This window comes from Rutilus rutilus (assembly GCF_951802725.1).
Source record: "Rutilus rutilus genome assembly, chromosome: 2".
In the NCBI taxonomy this organism is placed as follows: Eukaryota; Metazoa; Chordata; class Actinopteri; order Cypriniformes; family Leuciscidae; genus Rutilus; species Rutilus rutilus.
In genome coordinates, this window is record NC_140210.1 from 43846560 (window position 1) to 43871350 (window position 24791).

At 41.6% G+C, this 24791-nt stretch overlaps 2 protein-coding genes across 2 annotated transcripts; one reads left to right on the forward strand and one right to left on the reverse strand.

Annotated features, from left to right (window-relative positions):
- Positions 1–1425: 1425 nt before the first annotated feature.
- taf5l (TAF5-like RNA polymerase II, p300/CBP-associated factor (PCAF)-associated factor) lies at positions 1426–7723 on the reverse strand. The gene is made up of 7 exons (XM_084397230.1): positions 7591–7723; positions 6452–6593; positions 5713–5817; positions 5433–5626; positions 4618–4764; positions 2800–3228; positions 1426–2373 (listed from the first exon to the last, which is right to left on the reverse strand). The coding sequence occupies exons 2-7, from the start codon at positions 6588–6590 to the stop codon at positions 1576–1578; spliced, it is 1812 nt and encodes a 603-aa protein (XP_084253356.1). The 5' UTR covers positions 6591–6593; positions 7591–7723; the 3' UTR covers positions 1426–1575.
- Positions 7724–8418: 695 nt separating this feature from the next.
- On the forward strand, positions 8419–23197 carry nup133 (nucleoporin 133). Its single transcript, XM_084402074.1, has 26 exons — positions 8419–8686; positions 9370–9485; positions 9663–9766; positions 9850–9954; positions 10397–10528; positions 11310–11480; positions 11564–11719; positions 12192–12262; positions 12342–12489; positions 13439–13589; positions 13665–13822; positions 14505–14596; positions 14678–14835; positions 15316–15410; positions 15504–15728; positions 15803–15922; positions 16852–16951; positions 17333–17584; positions 17696–17829; positions 18432–18590; positions 19616–19751; positions 20343–20461; positions 20537–20617; positions 20703–20776; positions 21367–21455; positions 22943–23197. The coding sequence occupies exons 1-26, from the start codon at positions 8559–8561 to the stop codon at positions 23077–23079; spliced, it is 3411 nt and encodes a 1136-aa protein (XP_084258200.1). The 5' UTR covers positions 8419–8558; the 3' UTR covers positions 23080–23197.
- The last annotated feature ends 1594 nt before the right edge of the window (positions 23198–24791 follow it).

Sequence of the window (24791 nt, forward strand, 5' to 3'; positions counted from 1 at the left end):
AGTAGAATGAATCCTGTTTGTCTGGCTTCATGGTGAAGATCCAGTTGAATGTTCTTCCAGAATTACCTTTATAAACATGGGCCATCAACAAAACAGCAATATCACAACGGAAATTGGCTGAGCTGAAAAATCCAGACATGGAAATAATAACCTAACTTGTCTAATATTTACATCTATATGAAAACAGCAGGATGCACCTCTGACCTCAAGAGGCATTAAAGGGATACTCCACTTTTTTTGGAAATAGGCTCATTTTACACCTCCCCCAGAGTTAAACAGTTGAGTTTTACCGTTTTCGAATCCATTCAGCCGATCTCCGGGTCTGGCGGTACCACTTTTAGCATAGCTTAGCATAGATCATTGAATCGGACAGGACCATTAGCATCTCTCTCAAAAAAATGACCAAAGAGTTTCGATATTTTTCCTATTTTCTAGGCTGATATGGCTAGGAACTATACTCTCATTCCTGCGTAATAATCAAGAAACTTTGCTGCCGTACCATGAGTCCAGCAGGCGTAATGATATGACGCAGCGCCTGAAAATAGTCCCCAACTCAGTAACTTCCAACGTGACCGGGACTAAGTTTGTCTAACCTATTAGACCTATTTTCAGGCGCTGCGTAATATCATTACACCTGCTGGACTCATGGTACGCAGCAAAGTTTCTTGATTATTACGCAGGAATGAGAGTATAGGTCCTAGCCATATCAGCCTAGAAAATCGCAACTTTACATTTTCCGTCGGTCTTAGTACACGATGTAACTACAAAGGAGTCAAGTTTTAAATAGGAAAAATATCGAAACTCTTTGGTCATTTTTTTGAGAGAGATGCTAATGGTCTTGTCCGATTCAATGATCTATGCTAAGCTATGCTAAAAGTGGTACCGCCAGACCCGGAGATCGGCTGAATGGATTCGAAAACGGTAAAACTCAACTGTTTAACTCTGGGGGAGTTGTAAAATGAGCCTATTTCCAAAAAAAAGTGGAGTATCCCTTTAACAGACATCAGAACCAAAAATGAAGGAAAACACACAAGGGAGAATCTCACTAGACCTGTCCATGAACATGTCCGGGACATATTTCACAAGAAAAAGAAAATATATTTTGAAGCCTCTTAGTATCATTAAGATTGTGACTATTCAAACACGTTTGCCAACCAAATTCTCATTGTAATATTATTAATAATAATAATAAATATTTACACATCAAGGTAGTATTTGTTGTGCTTTAACAAAGATTAGAAAAATACAGTGAATTGTTATGAACTTATAAATAATAGCAGAATTTTTCAGTAAAATGAATTCACAATTATTGTATTATATTATACATTATATATATACATATATAAAGTAATGAGGGCTATGAGCTCGATTATTTACTTAAATTACACCATCATAAACACTTAACCATTTGAATATCTCACCTTGCATTACAACTATGATAACTTGGGAATGAGTTTGTCATGGTGCAATGTTTAAATGGTGCTAAAAGGTGTCATTTTACTTGCACAAAATATAATTGATGTGATTTTGAGGTGAAATATGCCCTGGACATGTTTTGCTGAGAGTGACGCTCCCTCATTGCTCCTGTTTCTCCAGCGCAGTGCCCGTCACCAGCAGCAGGTTGCATGCCATGAACTGCACATTGAGGATATTGCTAGTGCTCCCGGTGTATTGTCCAATCAGCTCGTTGCTGGAGCCGTCGGTGGGGGCGGAGCCGTGTGCGTTACGGATGTCCCACACGCGCACAGAGTTGTCCATGGAGGCGGAGGCCACCAAACTGCTGTCCTGACTGAAGGACAGGCTGGTGATGCTGTCGGTGTGACCGCGCAGGTCTTTAAACAGGCTCCCGGACGCCAGGTCCCACAGCTTCAGTCTCTGGTCCTCTCCGGCCGACGCCAGGTACTTCCCGTTGGGCGAGAACGCTAGCGAGAGCACGGGGCCGCGATGCCCGGTGAACAGCCTCACTGACGCCCCCTGCTGGGTGCTCCACAGGCGCACGGTTTTATCCGTCGAACCCGTCGCCACGTAATTGGAGTTGGGGTGGAATTTGACGCAGTCGACGTCAGAGAGGTGTCCGGCGTACACGCGGAGCGGGTACGTGCGCGCGAAGCTCCAGAGGCGCGCGGTGCGGTCGTGGGACGCCGTGGAGAAGTACAGGCTGCAGGGACTGACGTCCACGTCCCACACGGGGTACACGTGGCCGCGGTACAGGACGGTGTTCGTGAAGCTGGTCAGATCCCAGAAGCGCACGGTGGAGTCCTCCGAGCAGGACAGCAGGCCGGAGCCGTCCGTCAGGAACGCCGTGCGATACACCGGGCCGCTGTGAGCGCGCAGGGTCTTTATCTCGCTGCCCGAGGCGTCCTCGTCATCTGCCTGATTGGAAACAAAAATACATGTCAATGACTTAAGGTTAGGGACGCATGATATATCGGCCACCATATCAGTATCGGACAATATACGGTCATTTTTAATGTTATCGTTATTGACCTGATAAGAAGCTTTTTTCCCTTGGTCGAACATTATTAAAGTTAGAGCTTATTTAGAGATATCAGCCGAATGGCTTAGTGCAGGCGCTAATGGATCCAAGGATGTGTCTCGTAAATTACCCTTTAACTTACCCCCCCCCCCCTCAATTTCTGTGTATTTTTATTTCTATTGCTGTACAGCACTTTGGTCTTTGGTTTTTAATTGTGCTCAAGAAACAAACCAACTTGAACTTGATTAGATGTGCACATGCTGATGCTATGAATGAACACACCATCAGCTCGCCAAAACGAGCGATTGACAGCTGTCACTCACCTCCTCCTCCAGCACGTCACAGGCGAGTCTTATTCGGGACACATCGGCCCAGTGAGGCCCGGCCTTCAGCTTCCTGGCCCGCAGACTCCACAGCTTGACGGCAGAGTTATCGAAGCCCGCCGCTAGCAGACGGCTGTCCGCCGACACCTCGGCCGTGTTGAGCAGCTGATCCGTGTGCTGGAACGCGTAGAAGCAGACGGTGGTGAGCGACGGCGGACCTTCTCGCACGCGCTTTATGCAGTCCTGCAGCGTTTCCAGCGCCGCCTCGTTCTGCGGTAACCCCGCCGTGACCTCCACAGGCTCCGCCCCCTCAGACCCATCCAGGGCGGCCCATGTCGTGGAGGAAGAGGGAGTGGAGGTGGTGTTTCCCGCTCCGATCCCTGCGCCGTACAGCTGGTAGTCGGTTCGTCGCGATGCCGTCACCTCCACCTGAGAAAACACAGGCATGAGCCCAAATACTGTACAGTCAAACCAAAAATTATTCAGACACCAGATATATTTTTCTTTTTTTTTACTAGTGGGTGCAGGATAGCAAAATAAAGTAAACTGTGACATATTATAGCAAAAAATTCTTCATACCTGTAAAATCTATACAAATTTGGGACCAAATATTATTCAGACACTTTGAGCTGACCATGTTTTGCCGAAGTGTTTTTTCTTTAATTGCTAATGCAACCTTTTAACACACAGACTGAACAAAATGAAGCATTGCTTGGTGATTGGTTGAGCTAAACTGGTATTACTTAATTGTGTAGTTAAATTTAACAGCTGACAGATATTCAACATAATTCATTTGTGAGACAGTCTAACAGAAGGATGGACAAAATCAGAGAAATATCAACTCTGAGTTCTTGTCATATTTCATTACCATTTTCTAAACTATAGCGAATAAACTGTGATAATGTGAGAAATGACGAAGGTGTCTGAATACATCCAGAGAATGTCTAATAAGGCAAGAAGTTTCACTCTCAGTACACTTCCGGCTTCTGAAATGGTTGCAGTTCCACTCTGGCTCCACATGAGGGCGCTCACAGGACGAGTGCAGAATGAATGGAGGTCTATGGCAGTATACCCATCAAAATCCACTTTTCTCAGGATATAATTTTTTGTCTAGTAATTTGAATATTGTATTTGAAAGGAGATGCAAAGAAATTACACATTGCTGGGTGTTAGATACACTTATTTGCTTTAAAAAGTCTTTTAAAGCGTCAATGACGTCATACACATGTACGACCAGAGATACTGCTTTACGGCAATCCTTCACTCACTCTGGTGCTTTCGCGCTCTGCACTTTCTTTTCTCTTGAGGCATCGACAACACAGTTGACACAGGTAAATACACGTGCTAGAAGAGTTTTTGTTTTGTTTGTTTCTGGTCCCGCTTCGGATGCCACGATGCCATCAAGCGGTATCTCTGGTCGTAATCAGTCCTTCACTGACCAATCAGCGTTGATTAGCAGAATGCTAGCGTGTTATGGGCAACAACAACTCAACCTGTTAGATATCGAAAAGACATAAGTACTCGTTCATTCAACTTTCGACTTATAACCCATGTTGAACTTGCAAAACCTGCAATCAAATCTGAGATTTCTTAACGGCAATCGGGTGAAAGAGACACATTTAGCCGTCTAGCCCCATAGACTCCCATTCATTCTGCACTCATGGGCGATCGCCCCCAGTGGAACTCTGGTGGAACTACAACCAACATTCGGTACAATAGGACTTAATAGGGAGTGGGCAGGCTCTCCGTAGACGGGCTCTGATACATCTTGGTTTGTTTGAGCACTTCCTGTCAGGCAGTGTTTTGTGCTGCTCATACCTTCACATGAGTGCTGAGCACCCAGCAGATGGCGCTGTTGTCATCGCTCTGCAGGTATCGCAGTAGGTAACTGTACGCTTGATCCGTCAGGTGCACCACGTACTTGTGATCCAGGAGGGAGCAGAGTTTAGGGTTTGAGGTCACATCCTGGAAGACAAAAGAAAAGGCTCCAGCATGACAACTTCCCTTCCGGCTTGAAATACTGCATGCAATGTGCTCTACTTGACCCATTTCCAATGTGGATTGTCTAATTAATTGTTTTGTTTGTTTATAATTTAGCAGCAAAACACAGAAAGTGTAGAAAGCAACAAAATGCATGCAAACTAAGTGAACTGTTAAAGTCACCCTTTGGTGAAAATCAAGCTTTTAATGTTGTTTATATGTCTATGTGGTGTTTTTAATATGCTTAAAGACAAATCATGTGTAAATTCATAAGTCGACACCATTGCTGAGTATTTTCTCCTTAAAACTGCAGTGAACCAAAGACAGTCTCAAAAACACGCTTTGAAATCGCTGGTGTTTCTGACGTCACAAACTACCTTGTAACCAATCAGATCAACGTGTGATCGTCAACGAGCGGATCTCTGAGCTGTGCGAGTGAGTGGAGGCGGGGCTCATTTGCATATTCATAATACCGCGTATACTAAACGAGGCAAGGGTGTAGAGTTACATTCAAGCTATTTTAAGGCATTAAGAAGGGAAACATCTAGAAGTGTCATTTTGGTGAACAAAGATGAGTTTTAAGGAATAAAATGATTGACTACAGAGGGACTTTAACAACTAAACCACACTTTTTAATAGTAAAACCAACGGACCTGCAGTGTGAGGGCTCCTCGTAGCAGGTCCACGATGGCTTTCTGCTCAGGGTCCTGCTGGAAGAGCGAGTGGAAGCGCCCGTAGAACGAGTCTACCGCCCCCTTCAGGCCACATCGCGCCATGTCCAGGTGCAGGTAGAGGAAGAGCGGAAACAAGACGCCGCTCACCTCCTTCACTAACGGTGCTTCGGCCTCTGAGACACAGAGAATGGTTGTTAAAACCAGAGCGCTCCCCCCCCCCTGTGGATTAAAGCATTGTGTGCGTCTCATCATGTCTCACCCAGCAGGAAGGAGCGCAGTCTGGAGAACTGGGTCTCGTACTGCTGCGGGTCAGACTGACACGGGGCGGCGGACACCACATTCGCGCAGCTCGACTCCGTCTGAACTGCACACGACAGGAAGAGAGAGAAACGGTGGAGATGAGCTTCGCTATCACTAGTGACGGCAAATTCAAAACACCGCTTCATGAAACCTTTACGAATCTTTTGTTTCCGAATCAATGGTTCGAAGCGTGTATCAAATTGCCAGAGTCACATGATGAGGCTTCATAACTGTTTCAAAACACTTCGAAATTTTAAGGGGCGATGATGATATCTGTCAAACCATGAACTATGAGGAGTCACTGAGAACCAATGAACAAGTGTCTGTGGGTTTTACCTGATCTCTGATCAGTTTTATACATTTGTAGACGTTTTAATTAGACATTAGTATAATAATGGTAGTTAAAAGTCTCTAATTGGCCAGTTTAGCTGAGCCATTCATAGAACAAACAAAACAAACCCTGACAGTTGATAAAAGAACAGACACTTGATGATCTTTAGATGATTAGATAATTGCATTTGATTTGTAAAAGGTGTTTTATGCATGTTTGGCCTGAGTTTTTGTTGCATTTACACTGTCCTGACCACTAGGGGTGATTGTTTCGAAGCCTCGACACATCTGTCTCAGTGTTCCACGAAGCCTCGATCTGCCCGCCACTAGCTATTACTATTATTCAGGGTTTATTTAAGTTCAGTCACCCGTCAGACTGGCAGCCATCTCCTCCGCGGACTGGGAGAGTTTGGCCCCCTTCAGAGAGCCATCGGTGTCTGTGTACTGTCTCCTCTTCAGGTACTGGGTCACCGCGTACTGGATCTGCTCCGTCCGGACCCGCTTCATCTCCTGAAGAGAGATCATCACATATACATTCATCATCTGCGGTCACAACAGCCACTCACTGCAGGCCGTGCAATGAGAAAAATGACAACATGCAGAGTAATGCGTGAATTCACATTATTCACGAAACACATCAGTGGGAATCATATCAATGTGAATGTTTGATTCGACTTCAGGGCATCATAAACATGCTTGAATATTTGGTTACATTTTAATGAATCATAAACATGCATGCTCAAATATGATTTGATTTTAGAGAAACATAAGCACGCTTGAATATTTGACTTGATATAAGAGCATCATACACACTCAAATATATGATTCAATTTTAGGGAATCATGAGCATCCTCGAACATTTGATATGATTCTAGGGAATCATAACCTTGTCTGAATATCTGATTTGATGTTAGAGAATCATAAATAATATCGAATATTTTACTGAATTTTAGAGAATAATAAGTATGCGTGAATATCTGATTCGATTTGAATGCATCATACGTGTTTTAACATTCGATGTGAACGTTCGATTCATTTTTGTTCATCATAAGCGCGTTCGAACATTCGGTTACTTTGCGCGGCGCGTTCATACATTCGAATCAATCAATCTTTCGATCGAATGTCTTGCGTATCATAGGCATATTCGAACATTCTATTTGATTTAAAAAAAACAAAAAGATCAGAGGCGCTTTAGGACTATAATGCCTCAAAAGGCTGTGTAGACAGACAGCTCGTTAAGATGTTGTGACACAGCCATTCACAGCTGGTTACTTTACTGGTAACGTTAAGTCAATGGGAGGTGAGCGGACAAGCCAAACCACATGTCAATTCATTGGTTATCCTTAGATAAGATTTATAAATATAATAAATCCTGCATGTCCAAATTTACGCGCGGCCTCAATCACTGAGCTCATCATCACACTTCTGCACACTATAATCTCAACTACACCTAAGTCATTCCGGTTTATATGTGCTTTACAGTTTGGTAAACATTTTCAACACCTACTGCATATTCCGTATACGACAGTCCTAGAGAAAAGTCCTCGTTTAAGCCATAGATGAGGTGATCAGGAGAAGACCGCAACTCTCCACCGCCGCTCCATTGGTCGCGCGCCCTCTTCTTCTGCGCGTGCACTACTGACGGCGGGCGGAGATCGCACGCGCTGCACAGCGCCCTCTAGCGCGTCGACCCGATAAAAACTACTTTAAGGAACTGAAAGGTTTTTTTAAAGGGACAGTTCACCCAAAAATGAAAATTCTGTCATTAATTACTGTTGTTCCAAACTTGTAAAACTTTCGTTCATCCTCGGAACACAAATGAAGATATTTTCTTGATGAAATCTTAGAGCTTTCTGTCGCTCCACTGACAGGCTACGCAACTAACGTTACCACTTTCAAGCCCCAGATAGGTAGTAAAGACATCATTATAGTAATCCCTGTGACTCGAGCTTTTTAACCTCAATTTTATGAAACAACGCGAGTGCTTTGACTAAAAATACACAATTTACCACCTTATTTACAAAATATTAATCTCCAACTAGAGCAAGGACACATGCGCATCCATGGAGATTGAAAAAGGAGAGATATGTTTCACTGTAGTATAAAGTACAGAAATAAATGAGAAATTATATTTAATACCATGCTGAGATTGACTCATTTTGGTGCAGACACATTGGAGTTATTATAATATGCTCCAGTTTAATATTTTGCATATTTGAATTTCAATAAAAAGCTAAAACTGTTTTAGAGTGAAGTGAAACTACACAACCTCACATATAATTGTGCTGAAACGCTGACCCAGGATCAGTTTCATTTCTCAACCACACACATTCAGGAGCGCATGCGCGTTTGAATGACGCATATTGTGTGCGCTTGACTGTAGTGAGCGCGCGGTAAAAGGTTTTTCCAAAGTTTATCGCGTTTCGTTGCCTTTGAATGAGTTTCTGTCCCTGGTAAACAGATCGTGGGTCCAGTATGTTCACTCCCCGCGGCACACCGAGCTCAGGCCGCAGACAGGCGCCTCGCACCGGGGGTCGGAGGAGTGTGAGCGGCGTCCAGCCCGGGCATCTGTTCTCTCCACGCCGCTCCGCTGTCACGGCCAGGTAAAACACAGTAAACACACTGAGCGATTGCGTTGTGTACGTGTAAATCTGAACAAGAACCTTGAGAAACCATTCAAACATTTCTCTGAAAATATTCTCCCACAAAAAGGTATCTATATATTCTCGTGTGACATATTGGATTATCATGTAACGTTAAACACTGTAGTACATAAATATGGTAATCATTAAGTATCATAGTATGTATATATATATGTGTGTGTGTCTATATATGATATATACATACAAATATATATATATATCGACTTACCATGGTATTATCATGTGATACCATCACTGCACTTTTTTTGTTATAACAGAGTTTTGTAATGCATTAAATCTTTAAATTCTGCAAATAAATAAATTCTTTCAATTATTAGTAATTATCTGCATAGTATTATTCATACTCATGTATATATCATTTAATTATTGTTCATATTCAAGTTTCAGTCTGTTTTTTAGAAACTACACAGTGACCAGCAACTAGCAAATTAGCCTAGATTCACGGCACGTTTATGATTGCGAAACATTTAAAAATACATAAATACAAACATATTCAATATCCAGTTGCGATAGTTTTTTTCTTCAATTAAAACTGAATATGACCAGCAGTTTCCATAATGTACAAAAAAAGTTTGCATTTGTTTTTGAGCTGATTTGTGAGAGCATCTCTCTTCTTTCTCCAGATCTACTCCCACGCGAGTTCAGAGTCATGCCGTTGTTGATTCGTGTAATTTTGACGTTCAGACTTTCGGATCATCTCTACCTGTCAAAGTCATGGAGGCCTTGACCATGGCTGATGGTAAAGATTGGTGTTTTTTTTAACTTTACCTAGACCTGTGTCTCAAAACCTGGCAATCTGTCTACTTGGGTGGCATTTTAGGCACTGGACCAAGGCAGATCACTAGGTTTTGAACGCAGATTCATTGTTAATATTGGTTCAGAGGCTTCTTGATGTATGATATTGTGTCTGTTGCAGTGGACGATCAGATCTCTGTGAAGGTGGAGGCGTCCGGTTGGGCGTGGATGGTTTGTGGAGAGCATCTGGTCGTCTGGAAAGTGTCTCAGACGTCTGTGGCAAAGGTCAGAAAGAGACACTATTGTTTGGTGCTGAATTTGCTGCCATGACAGTTTGCATGAACTCTATGAGTTTGCTGTGATTGTAGCTGTCAGTGTGTAAAGACCTCCAGCTGCCGTCCAGTGAGTTTGCGTACAGCGCTGATCTCATCTCCATCAATTCCTCCGGTCCGCTCGATCATGCAACCATACAGGTGAGATCTCGCACAACGTTACCACAGGAGATTAATAATAGTTCAATAATTGTGTCAGGGTTGCAAGAGTCTTTTCTTCCCTATTGTGACGTATATCCGAGTGAAACGGCTTCTCGAACGAGAACAAATGTAGGGCGGGGCTTGATTTTGTCTGTGGGGATTGATTGGATGGTTGTGGTTTGCTATTGGCTGATCTCATGTGAGTGACAGGTGACCCCGCCCTCACGCCAGTAAACGCATCATCAGGGAGGGGAATTATTTTGATTGCACATAATTCTGCAATATTCCCTAAAATGGCAAGAATTGTCCATTTTGATTTCTTGGTGGCTTCAAGGTTTGTTCTTAACTGATAGTGTCAGTGCAGTCAAATCCATAATATTACTGAATATAAAGTGTGTTTTAAACCCTATGATGCAACTCTGTGCTAATGTGTTTTTCACAGTCCGTCAGCGCTTTGGCCGTGTCTCCGGACGGCTCGGCCCGGTTCTGGCCCAGTCTGGCTCACGAGGGGACTTACACTGAGATCTCTCTGGACCTGGGTGGACACTTGTGCAACTACACTGCAGCTGTTAAGGTGGGCAATCAGGCAGTGTAAGAGGTCCATATTGTTCATAAATACAATAAAAATATTGTGTGTGATCTCAAAGTGCGCGTGCACACACACACACACACATACATACATTTTATATATATATATGTATATTAGGGGTGTAACGAGACCCTCATGTCACGATTCGATACGTATCACGATACTGAACTCACGATACAATATTATTGCGATACTCCAAGACATATGGTAAAAGGTTAACAAAAGAAAACTAAATTTGATATTACATTGTGGGTGTAAATGAATATCTTGGACTTGGTGCTGGAAACCCAAAGCACAGGACAATAGAGACACCAGAATAAAAACGTTCATGATTCTGAAGCTGAAAATACAGAATTATTTTAGACGAATATTGCACTCGGTCACTGACTAGATATATTTAAAATAATGTAGGCCACTTTATACTGGTAACATAAGATATTTAGCATCATCAGGACCCACAAATATTCCCCCATTGCATTACTATACATTATATTCAACATTATATATAGTAGTTTAATGTAGTACTGACACTAAAAACTCTGTACACAATACATATTGATGCATTTTTGTATTGCGATATATTGTGACACCCCTAGTTTATATATATATATATATATATATATATATATATATATATATATATATATATATACACACACACACACTTGTTTGTGGGGATCGTGTTTGTATAATATCCTTTACTTTTATTATAGGACTTTTATTTTCGTTTCTCTTCTTCCATGATTTGTTCCTCTTGCTCTTTCAGGGCGGTAGTTTCATCGTGTCATCGTACCGCGGGCACCTGCTCCGGCTCGCCCCGGACTCCTCCGGTAAACTGCACCAGAGGCCGGTTCAGCAGGGCCAGGGGATGCTGTCGGGGATCGGGCGCAGAGTCTCCAGCCTGTTCGGCATCCGCGGCCAGCCGGCCGACCTCACCGTCAGTACCGTTAGATCAGTACCGTTAGATCCAGATCCTGCCTTTGATTTGCTCAAGCGGTGACGGGATGTTTCTCTGCTCAGGTGTTCAGTGTGTTGTGGGCGAAGGAGACCGGCGGCCTGTACTCCCTCAGCTCGTGTGGCCTCAGTAAATGGGAGGTGGATGAGAACAGTGAGACGCAGGTGTTGAGCTGGAGCACCAATCAGATCATCTCAGACAGCATCACCGACGCCATCTGGGTCAGAGACATTTATCGGTAGCTTTTAGAATTCTATAGAAATGTGCTATATGTGATGACTGATGATATTGTATTTTGTGAAATAATATTACAGTTTCAAATGACTGTTTTCTATGTGAATATATGATAAAATGATAAGTGATCAAAGCTGAATTTTCAGCATCATTACTCCAGTCTTCAGTGTCACATGATCCTTCAGAAATCACTCTAATATGATGATTTGATGCTCAAGAAACATTTTATTATCAATGTTGAAAATAGTCATCACATTTAGCTTCATATTTTTGTTGAAACTGCTAAAGTTTTTCAGGATTCTTTGAATATAGAAAGTTATAAAGAACAGAATTTTTTTGAAATATATATATTTTTTTATCACTTTTGATCAATTTAGTGCATCATTGCTGAATAAAGCATTTAGTCTTCCTATGAAATTACATATATAGGTGTAATAATATGATTTACTTGTCTTCTAGGACTCAGAAAGCAACTACTCCGAGATCAAGAAAGGAGTGAATGTCTCTTATCTGGACATGCAGTACAGCAAGTGAGTGCTGAATATAATGTTCAAATGAAACTAATGCGCACATACAGTACGTCAACAGCTGATGCTCTGTGTTTCTCAGCGCGGGGCCGGTGGTGTTGGCGGCAGCATGGCATCCGGGCGACACTCCTTGCGTGGCGTATTTCTGTCTGGTCACTCTTGCAGAAAACGCAGCGCCCTCCCCAGACCTGCTCACTGTGGAGGTCACCAGATACAACCCACCCTTCCAGGTACACCGTTCAACCATCAATCAGCTGAATGTGTTGACTGAGCGCTTCTTGAATTAAAGGAGTAGTTCACTTGATAATTTACTCACCCCCACATCATCCAAGATGTTCGTGTCTTTCTGCAGTCGAAAAGAAATGAAGGTTTTTGAGGAAAACATACCAGGATTTTTCTCCATATAGTGGACTTATATGGGGTCCAACTGGTTGAGGGTCCAAATTGCAGTTTCAAAGTCCTCTACACGATCCCAGCCGAGGAATAAAGGTCTAATCTAGCCAAACCATCGGCCATTTTCTTAAAAAAAATAAACATTTCTATACTTTTTAACCACAAATGCTCATCTTGCACTTGCTGTGATGCGCCACATATTACGTAATCACCTTGAAAGGTCGCGCGTGTTCCGGTTAAAAAATGTGGGGTTTCTCCTCCAACTTCAAAATGGTCTGACATTGTTGTTTTACCTTTTATTTATTTATTTTGTAAATGGCATTTGACCTAGTCTTCGCACATTCGCTTTGTAAACACTAGGTCGGTACTTCCGTCTGCGTCACATGTGATCGTTCAACGTGATTACGTAATATGTGGTGCATCACAGCTAGTGCAAGACGAGCATTTGTGGTTAAAAAAGTATATACATTTTTTTATAAAACGGCCGATGGTTTGGCTAGATAAGACCCTTATTCCTCGACTCGGATCGTGTAGAGACTTTGAAGCTGCATTGAAACTGCAATTTGGACCTTCAAACTGTTGGACCCACATATGAAGTCCACTATATGGAGAAAAATCCTGGAATGTTTTCCTCAAAAACCTTCATTTCTTTTTGACTGAAGAAAGAAAGACACCAACATCTCGGATGAAATTATAAGGAAATTTGATTTCTGAAGTGAACTACTCCTTTAAAGTCATGAGAACGGAATACAACTGAATGAATTCTGTACCGGTGTTGTCCGTCAGAGCGAGGACGAGCTGCAGAAGACACGTTTGGTGTTGCCCGAGCCGTCGAGTCCCGCTGCGTACCTCTATAACGAGGAGCTGGTGTTCGCCTGCAGCACTGGAGCGGGACGCGGAGGTCTTGCAGAGGAGAAGATCTCCTTCAACTCTCCAGGTACATCCGTCGGACTGCCAGACCAAACGAAGAAGCTAGTCTTCCTCCTGTAGTTGATCTCGCTCTGTTCTCCAGGTGACCGGATCCGTGGCGGCGGGGTGTGTGCCGGTCTGCCGGTGTTTTTCTCTCAGAACAGTGGACTGGTTGCCATTTTAGCCAGAGAAAGCGCTTCCATCCTGCCCGAGACCATGGAGGATTCGCTCTGCACCTCAGTGGCTGGACCTGGACCTGAGGTCTGGAGTCAATTTACTTAAAGCGTGCATAATATTATATATATGTGCGTGTGTGTGTGTTAGAGCTGCATGATTAATCGTTAAACGATCACAACCTCAATTCAAACTCACACAATCTTATTCCTAAATGACTCGAAGTATCACAGAATTACTGGGATATAAGTTTATAGTTCGGATATAAACACTGATGTCTACATTAGCGATCAAAATAGAGTAAATCACCTTTTGAAAGTAACTTGATGCTTCAAATAACAATTGTATTAATTACATCGTTACACCAGTAGGTGGCGACAAGTGACTGTTAAAAAATGTATTTCTCATTGAATCATTGATTCAGGAGATTCGTTTGAAAATGCAGATTCATTCAGTAATGAAACAAGTGAAGTATATATGATTGAGTCGTTGAATCATTCATTCAACCCATTTTTTAAATTAATTCAGATTAATTAAACATTTTAAATAGACCGCAGCAATTAACATTTTGTCAGAATCTCTAGGAAATTACATGCTATTTTGTTTAGATGTCTGTTCTGTTCAGAATAGTGGGAGAATCGTGATCTTTATTTGAAACAAATAATATCATGATTCTCAATTTAACCAGAATCGTGCAGCTCTAGTGTGTGTGTGTATTCAAAATGTATTATTACAGTAAATTAGATATGTATATTTTTCATCTTTTCAGGGCACTCCGTTAGAGACGCCACCCAAAATAGACATGGTGGCACAGGAGGACAAAACTAAACTGCTGAAGCAAGCTTTCCTCCAGTTCTGCCGGTGAGTTTCCTTCATGATGTCACAGACGCTTCTGTCCAGTGACTGTAGCTCACAGATCATTCGCTGTGGTTTGAACTGCAGGCACGATCTGATTGGTGCTCAGAGCATGGTGGACGACCTCTTCCCCAGCGATGGAGAGGGAGCTGCCGAGCTGGATGCCATTGTGACCCAGATTGACCTGGATCTGGTGGACGACTACCCTGCGTGTGACCCCCGCTGGGCTGAGTCTGTTCCTGACGGTGAGAGATGGGGACACAGCCCTTCAGTTTGGCCCGATAAATTAGTTCACCGCAACCGTCCGAAAATCTTTACCGTCCAAACCATAAATAATTCTTGCCAACCATTTTTTTCATTAAATAATAATCAGGTAAATAATAATTCAAAAAGTAAATTATATATACTGTGTGTATATGTATATATATATATATATATATATATATATATATATATATATATATATATAAAAATTGTTTTGTTGAGTGGAATTATTTATTTATTAACTATTTGGCTTTTTTGTTTGTCTATAAATTCATGAGATAATTTCTGGTCAAAATACACCTGTCACAAAATCTTTTTGGAGGGTATTGCTCACATGTGTTGTCACATGGATTTTAAAAGACAAACTTCTAAGTTAAATTTAAGAAGGTAAATCCAAGGGTTACATTTGTTAAATTTGGACCCTGGTCAGTGTGTAAACGATTGTGTGTTTTGTCCTGTAGAGGGCGCTGGATTTACACTGACGTCACTGATCCTGCTGCATCAGTTGGAGGATAAGATGAAAGCTCACCGCTGCCTCATGGACTTCCTGCTTCAGGTTCCTCAACACACACACACACACAATCTGTGAGACACCTTCCATCCCTCACACAGCTTTCAGCAGTGTTTTTTCTCTCCGTCTGCTCTACAGACAGGTCTTCTAGACCGCCTCACTTCCACAACAGTGCGCTTGTCCCCGATGGCCACGCGACTCTTGCTATGCGAACATGCAGAGAAGCTCTCGGCCGCCATCGTGCTGAAGAACCATCATGCCAAGCATCCCGAGCTGTTGAACACAGCCATCCTGTCAGCCCTGAAGAAGAACAACACCGAGATATCAGCCAACCTCACGCCCGCAGACGTGTTCTTCAGAGAGGTGCGAGACTTCAGCCCCGCGTTCATCGAAACTCCAACGAAGAACACGTATTTATCTCATATGTGTCCCTCCAGGTGTCTCAGATCTCCTCCATCTTTGAGTGTCTGTTGGATGAGGAGGAAAAAGCTTTAAAAGAGCATCCGGATGCCGCCAGGTGGGCCGAGGTCGTCCTCAACGTCAATAACATTGTCAAGGTGCCCAGATTTTTTTCACCTCTTCATTAAATCATGCAGTCAAATCAGTGTGCCAGGTCCAACATATCTAAGTACTTTAAAGAGAGAAAATCTGAGGCCTTGTCCACATTAATACCTTTTCGTTTGAAAACGCATCTTTTTCTCTCCATTTTGGCCTTCTGTCCACACTGTTTTAGCCACGAAAACAAAGCTTTTTGAAAACGCAGTTTTCGCGTTGGACTGTGAAAACTGAGGTACGCATGTTTAGTCATGTGATGCATATTGAGCCCATTGATATTCATGTTTATACCGGTATTGTGCCTGTTAAGTGCTGTTCACTTTCACACAGTTGCTAAAATAAGTTACTTTGCACACTCTTCATATCACAGTCCGGTAAAGACGACAGAAATTCACTTGCATTTGCTTTTCGGCGGCAAAACATGAGAGCAGTCGCGATTTAGACCAAACATATGATGGTGAGTGAGACCTGGACACATCAGTGAATGAGATATCAGCTAAATAAAATGATCCTGTCAGAAGAATTGCGTGATAACTTGATTATGTCTTCTTTCTGTCTATATCATCTCAGTGAGCGTTTATAAGGGTTTACGCATGCGCTGTAAGGAGAATTTAGCGGTTTCCGACGTCTCGGTGTGGATGAGAAACTTTTGGAAAACGCTAATGTGGACTGAGAGCATTTTGAAACGAAAATGCTGTTTTCAAATCTGTCCGGATTCATGTAGCATACGTTTGCACGAAATGTATTTTGTGCGCGCTTAGAAGCCACAGGTGTTTTCAAACATTATGATGCTGCAAAAATGATGTTGAAAACAGTATATACATGAACTTAAAGCTACAAAAACTCACGAGGTCCAAGAGAATATTTTGCACATCATCTTCCCGGTCCCTGAGTTTGTTAAAATGAGTAATCATCGTGTTTTGTGTGGTAGGAAATGCTTCAAGCAGCAGCACAGTACAGAGAATCCAAAGCATCTCTGTACAGAGGACCAGAGAACTGCAGCCCTGAGCCCGAGTACATCCCATGGACAGGTACACACACACACCACTGAAAGCACTTCCTGTGCTTTTTATGTTACAAATACTAAAGCAGCTCTCCATCTACATGGATGTCATAGCTTGTCCATCTTCCTCTCTGTGGTCATTCAAAATCCCAGGATGTTCTTCGGAAAAAGAGTAGGGGTTTAACCCCGGCATCCTGGCCATATTTGCCCAGTGGCCTCTGTCCATCATGGCCTCCTAATCATCCCCATATTTACTGATTGGCTTCATCACTGTCTCCTCTCCACCAGTAAGCTGGTGTGTGGTGGGCGTTCTGGCGCAGTATGGCTGCCGTCCCATCATTCAAAGCATTCAAGAGTACCTGGGAAAGCGCTATATAAATGTAACAAATTATTATAATTATCCTCTCAGCCTCAGGAGGAGTCGGTGGGGTTCGGGGCGTCATCACTCGGCAGCACGAGCTGATCCTGCACGCGGCGTATCCTCACGCTGACGCAGAGCTGCGCGCCGTCCTGAGCGAGCAGCTGGTGGCGCTGCTGGACTCTCTGTTGAGCGGGTACGTGGCTCAGCTGACGTCTCTCCGCCGCGCCGGACAACAGGAGCGCTACGACGCGCTGGAGAACGAGTACACGCAGAAGCGCTCCGAGCTGCTCGCACCTCTCTGTGAGTGATTTTGGGATTGGTCGGTTCACCTGTCGGCCAGATGGTCTTTTCCTGTTTAAATGGCCAGATTGTATGATTAATGCGTGTGTGTGTTGTGTGTGATTCTCTCAGTGGAGTTGGGTCAGCATCAGTGGGTCGCAGCGCTGGCGGAGAAATACTGTGACTTTGACATACTGGTGCAGTTGTGCGAGCGGACGGACAACCAGAGTCGACTGCAGCAGTACATGGTCAAATTCGCTGATCAGGTAACAAACCCAAACACATGATGCATCACTGCTCAGAAGTTTGGGATCATCAAGTGACAGTAAAGACATTTATGATGTTACAAAAGATTTCTATTCCAAATAAAAAGCTGTTCTTTTGAACTTTCTATTCATCAAAGAATCCTGGAAAAAATGTATCCTGGTTTCCACAGAAACATGAAACTGTTTTCAACACTGATAATAATCATAAATGTTTCTTGAGCATCAAATCATCATATTAGAGCGATTTCTGAAGGATCATGTGACACTGAAGACTGGAGTAATGATGCTGAAAATTGTATTAAGTTTGATTAAGCAATATATTGAACAAACTTTATAAATTGTAGTAATATTTAACTATATTATGGTTTTTACTGTGTATTTGATCAAATTAATGCAGCCTTGGTGAGCAGAAGAAACTGCTTTCAGAAACATTGAACAAACTTTTGAACATTAGTGTATTATCAGAAGATGTGTTTATATAGTGTAGTTGAAGTAGCTTTTGGCTAGTGCACAATATAAAAATATTTGTAGAACTGTCCTTGTGTTAGATTAAAGAGCCTGTGCCAAATGCATTTACCCACAGTCCTCTCTGTTCCCTGTAGAACTTCGCTGACTTCCTGTTCCGCTGGTACATGGAGAAAGGCAAGAGGGGGAAGCTGCTGTCTCAGCCAATCGCAACACACCATCAGCTGGCCAGTTTCCTGCAGGCTCACGATCACCTCAGCTGGCTGCATGACATACATGTGCAAGACTATCAGAGAGTAAGAGCACCTCTTTATTTATTTATTTATCTATCTATATATATATATCTATATCTATCTATATATATCTATATATATATATATATATATATATATATATGTGTATATGTGTATAATATAAATGAAGAGTTCAGATGCAAAAGCCTCTAAGTGGCATCTAAAATTTTCTTACAGATTATCATTTTTGTCAAGCTTGTATATTTATTTAAATTCAGTAATTTAACTTAAATGGCGATGAAAATGACCTATTAATTGTCATTTAAGTGAAATTACTGAACTTAAATATACGAGCTTGATAAAAATTATCATTCTAGAAGAAAATTTCAGATGGCACTTATTACACACACACACACACACACACACACATATACAGTCAAACCAAAAATGATTCAGACCCCAATTAGTGGTACTAGTGGGTGCAGGACACTATAGTTCATTTATGCAAGTGAGGATAGCAAAATAAAGTAAATATTATACCCAAAAATTCTTCATCAGTGACTACCATTAAAATTTATACAAATTTGGGACCAAAAATTATTCAGACACTTTGAGCTGACCATGTTTTGCTGAAGTGTTTTTTCTTTAATTGCTAATGCAAACTTTTTACACACAGACAGAACGAAATGAAGCATTGCTTGGTCATTGGTTGAGCTAAACTGGTATTATTTAATTGTGTAGTTAAATTTAACAGCTGACAGATATTCAACATAATTCATTTGTGAGACAGTCTAACAGAAGGATGGACAAAACCAGAGAAATATCAACTGATTTAATAACTCTGAGTTCTTGTCATAATTTATTACCATTTTCTAAACTATAGCGAATAAACTGATAATGTGAGAAATTTTGAAGGTGTCTGAATAAATTTAGGTTTGACTGTGTGTGTGTATATATATATATATATATATATATATATATATATATATATATATATATATATATATATATATATATATATATATATATATATATATATATATACACCTGACACTTAAAGTGTTAAAAATGCTTTTTCTTCACGACAGGCCCATCGTACCTTGTACAGTCAGGCCAACACAGAGACACGATACTTCAGCAAGAAGAAGACCCTGCTGGCCCTCAGCAAACTCACGGCTCTCGCGTCAGACATGCCTGAAGCCGTTCACCGCCGACAGCTCACCGGTCAGTCATGTGCCTTCATATGCGTTCAGAAAACTGCATGAAACAGAAGTTGAGAGAGTCTGTTCTTTACTATTGTGACGTATATCTGAGTGAAACGGCTTCTCAAACAAGAACAAATGCAGGGCGGGGCTTGATTTTGTTCATGGGGAATTGATTGGATGGTTGTGGTTTGCTATTGGTGGATCTCATGTGAATGACAGGTGACCCCGCCCTCAGGAGAGGAAGGGGAAGTTATTTTGATGAAAGATTATAAGGCACATGAATAAAAAAAATAAAATAATGTGCACAAATAATTCATTTATAATAAATACTGCAATATTCCATTAATAAAATAAAATAATTTTGATTTCATGGTGACTTTTAAACCTGCTTTAGTCCATATAAAATGGATTGCATATATATTTTCTCTTCTTGATATGCATTTTTAGTGTTAGTACATCAACTAAACGAGGAGCAAATGATGCACGGCTCTTTGTATTTTCTCCTCCTTGTGTAGAGACAGACATGTAGTTTTTGCTTAGTACGTCCGGCCTAATGGTTATCATATTCGGCAAAAAACTTTTCTGAAATTACTGTGTTGTGTTGGTGTAGATATAGTGGAGCAGGAGCGGTTTCTGCTTCATCAGGAGACTCTTCCTAAACAGCTGCTGGACGAGAAGCAGCTGAACCCAGACAGCATGCCTCTGCTGAGCCCTCATAACCTCATTACTGTGAGTAAAACACACGCTGTACCACGCTGTAATTCCTTCAGGCTTCCTCAACCTCGTTTCTCTCTCTTCCTCCAGCTGTACATCTGCGACGAGAACCGCGGCGCCAACGAGTACGACTTTAAGAAAGCTCTGGATCTGCTGGAGTACTTGGAGGAGGTATCTGTAAATACATAACAGACAGCATTTAAATAGAAGTTACTTTCAGAAGCGTGTGTTTCTTACATGCTTTCATCATCTGTAGAAGGATCTGGTTGATATTGACGCCCTGAAACGAGAGATCTTCAGTAAAGCCTTAAAGAAAGACTGGAAGGAGAGGTGAGCATCATAAAACTCACTGAAATGAGATACGTGTGGGTGAATGTTTGAGTTTACTTGACTCATCCTAAAGTTGCCTAAATCCCACTTTGTTTGCTTTTTTTGCTCATATGAGACTCAGATCTGCTTTTTTATGACCGTTTAAACTGCACAAACCACATTTTTGACTCTTGATTTGGGCCACTTCCATATGTGGTACTAAATTCGAGACAGGTCAGATGTTTTACACTCCTCCAAAGATTTTACATACCGGTAGTTCTTTGGTCACTTGGTGAATATGGAAGATGGCAGTGAAGTCAGTCAGTGGAGGGACGGTGAGCTGTTACACTCAGTGTAGAGTGTATGAGTAGTATGAGAAAAACTTTGCTCTCATCTCCATCCTCCTAATTCCCTGGCGTCCGTGTCACATTCCCTTATAAGTCAACACATAAATGCTGACTCCAATAACCTCTGTGTTTACTTCTTGCCATGTGGGTCAGTTTGGGATCGAGATCTGTTCACACTCGAATCTGATATTTTGCATTTTCAAGAATATGTGAACGCCGCCTCATGGTCTTGCATTGACTCACTGATTAATTTCTTGATTGCAGTTGGTCATCTTCTGATGATAATGACGATCCTCTAGAAGCAGCCAGAGACAGCACTTTCATCAAGATCCTACAGAAACTCATTCAAGAAGGTATGGTGACGACTCTTGTTATATCAGTAGCCACGTTTCTATTACCCTTCAAATTGCGCAAATTGAAATTGCGAATTGAAAATACGCCCAATGGAAACACATCAATTTAGCAAAAACTCCCATATTTTTTTACGCCCGCATGAGGTGGTTTTTCAGGCAATTTGAAAAAGGAGTTTTTCGCAAAACTCTAATGGAGGTTTTTTTTTGCATTTTTTGCATTTACAGGTCTGATGTACGTAACAGTCGATCATTCTTTAAAGGGATACTCCACTTTTTTTGGAAATAGGCTCATTTTACAACTCCCCAGAGTTAAACAGTTGAGTTTTACCGTTTTCGAATCCATTCAGCCAATCTCCGGGTCTGGCGGTACCACTTTTAGCATAGCTTAGCATAGATCATTGAATCGGACAAGACCATTAGCATCTGACCAGATGTATATACCAGCAGATGTAATGATATGACGCAGCGCCTGAAAATAGGTCTAATAGGTTAGACAAACTTAGTCCCGGTCACGTTGGAAGTTACCGAGCTGGGGACTATTTTCAGGCACTGCGTCATATCATTACGCCTGCTGGACTCATGGTACGGCAGCAAAGTTTCTTGATTATTACGCAGGAATGAGAGTATAGTTCCTAGCCATATCAGCCTAGAAAATCGCAACTTTTCATTTTCCGTCGGTCTTAGTACACGATGTAACTACAAAGGAGTCAAGTTTTAAATAGGAAAAATATCGAAACTCTTTGGTCATTTTTTTGAGAGAGATGCTAATGGTCTTGTCCGATTCAATGATCTATGCTAAGCTATGCTAAAAGTGGTACTGCCAGACCCGGAGATCGGCTGAATGGATTCGAAAACGGTAAAACTCAACTGTTTAACTCTGGGGGAGTTGTAAAATGAGCATATTTCCAAAAAAAGATGACGCGGTATGTTTGGACAGAAGATGAGACAGAGTTCTTTATTAAACTCATAAAAGACTAAAGAATCACAGGAATACTGGATCCTAAACAACAAAGAAATGCCACAGTTTATCAAGACCTTGAAGCAGAAATGAGGGAGAAACACATATGTGTCATATGTGCCGCTCCCAAGTATAAGTGGCTTTCCTTGCCATTAAAGCTTAGATAATTTAAAAATATCCATTAAAAATAATGGCTAGTGAGGTTGCTGGGATATATACATAAACCTACCAGCATCCATTGCCATGATGTTTGGAATGACTTATCGCGAGAGGAAAACATTACGCTTTAGTCGCATAACATCGGTTAATGGAAACGCCGTCATTTCACAATAGTTTGCTATCGACATTTAGAAAATCTCGCAAAAGTTTTGCGCAGATCTGTAACGGAAACGCGGCTACAGATGGTTTAGGGCTTATTTAAGGTTTGATTATAGCAGATATGAAGTATCTGACATCCAAAGCATGAAGAGCCCTGCTTTAGTACATGCGGTGCAGAATTTACAGTGCGTATTCGTGTTTGTGCACACAGGTGTTTCTCTGCAGTCGTACCTGCCTGACGTGAAGGATCTCCTGCAGGAAGACGAGCTGGAGAGTCTGAAATCAAAGCCGTACTTTGAGTTCCTCCTGCGGGCCAATTATGAGCACTACCTGAAAGCTCAGATATGACATCACGTTTCTACTGTGTTTCCTTGTTAATATTACAACTTTGTTTTGTATTGTTTCATAAAATAAAAAAAATTACATGATCCAACACTTACATTTTCTGAATAAACTGTATCTCTTACAGGCAGATCATTTTCAATGGTGTTCCTCTGCTGCAAGACAAAGGCATCACTTTGCAATGTAAATTTGGCAAAAGATGCAAATTTAAACTAAATGTGGCACAGAAGCGCTTCTGAAGTGGCACTTAGGTGTCTTAACACAGACTGTCTAAAGCGATTTTAAAAGTGGCTTTTACACAGCAATTTTAATAGTATGCTTTTGCTTTAGGGGCTGAGGCGGGTCAGAGCTGGCATAGTTTAGTCTGGCTTTTACGCAGCAGTACGTCATTACACTGAATTTTCAGCAGGCATAGAGCAGCCTTAACTCAGCTGTGTAAGTGACTATTTTAAAGATGCACATGCACGCTTTTAGAGCAAAACATTTACCCCTGGTTTGTGGTTTCACAGACAAGGTTTAAGCCTAGTCTCAGACTAAAATGCATGTTTGCACTGATTTATCTTAAAATGTTTTGTCTCAAGATACACACCAGTAATGTTTTTTTGTTTTTTTTTAAGGCACATTTATAAAAACTACTTAAATGTCCTAATTTGAACTAAGGCCTTATCCTATCTTAATTTAAACCCTGTTTGTGAAACTAGACCTTAAAATGATAGACATACCCCCGGTTTCACAGATGGGACTAAGGCAAAAATATATCAGTGTCATTGTTTTGTCTCAAGATGCACACCGGTAAAGTTTTTTCTAAGGCAAGTTTATAAAAGCTGCTTAAATGCACCAATTAAACTAAGGCCTAATCCTGACTTAATCTAAACCCTGTCTGTGAAACCAGGCCTTAGTGTTCAAAATAAAGCATTGTGTTTCTCATTAGTGGACCATGTTCAGCTAACATGCGTCCACTAAAAATCACCAAAACATCCGTTTATCAAATGTAAAAATGTATTTTAGCAGGATTTGTATGCAGAGACCGCTTGGTTGGGTATCTAATGCAGCGAAATAGACATTCAGAGTGTCCAAACACTTTGTATGTGCAAGGCTTTATGTGACCTTTTTGACATCATTTTGTTTTTCTTTTACTCCTTGTTTCTCATCTGTCGCTCCCACTCAGTCTTCCTCCTCTTCTTCCTCCCCTCAGCTGGTGTGAAGAGAGCAGCTGAACTGATGGAGAAGCAAATGTCCCCCTGAGCTCCTAAAAATAGTGAAGGGAGGGTAAAGTTAGCGCCGTCCACAGTAAATATGCTGGACTTTATGGGGGTTCTCTGACACCCTATATGGGGTGGGACTGGGAGCCTCGGGAAGCTCTAACCACACTAGATAAACTGTCTAGGAAATATGATCCTCATTGTTTGTGACGTGGCATTTAGCCATGGCACTAAATATCATTGAGATGCCCAAAGGGCTGTGATTGTCTAATGGCAGTCAATTGATTGTCTAATAATTTTATAATAGACTCCAAGTATAAAAACGGAAACATCATTAGTATCCTGTTCTCTGAAAGGCTTTGCTAAGTGGATATTTTGATATTATTGGTCATTGGTGATACATTTGCCATGACTTCACAGCTTTACTATTATAATTCCAGCTGATGACCATTATGGTGACTACATTGTTTATTTGATTCTCCGAGATGTTTTGGTAACACTTGACAATAAGGTTCA

Coding starts and splice junctions, on each gene's coding strand:
- taf5l (XM_084397230.1), bottom strand. CDS start 6,590: ATGAAGCGGGTCCGGACGGAGCAGATCCAGTACGCGGTGACCCAGTAC. Junction 5,818..6,451: donor GATGGCTGCCAGTCTGACGG/GTGACTGAACTT, acceptor TGTCGTGTGCAG/TTCAGACGGAGTCGAGCTGC. Junction 3,229..4,617: donor TGCTCAGCACTCATGTGAAG/GTATGAGCAGCA, acceptor GTGTTTTCTCAG/GTGGAGGTGACGGCATCGCG.
- nup133 (XM_084402074.1), top strand. CDS start 8,559: ATGTTCACTCCCCGCGGCACACCGAGCTCAGGCCGCAGACAGGCGCCT. Junction 14,836..15,315: donor GGCTGAGTCTGTTCCTGACG/GTGAGAGATGGG, acceptor TTTGTCCTGTAG/AGGGCGCTGGATTTACACTG. Junction 15,411..15,503: donor TCATGGACTTCCTGCTTCAG/GTTCCTCAACAC, acceptor TCTGCTCTACAG/ACAGGTCTTCTAGACCGCCT.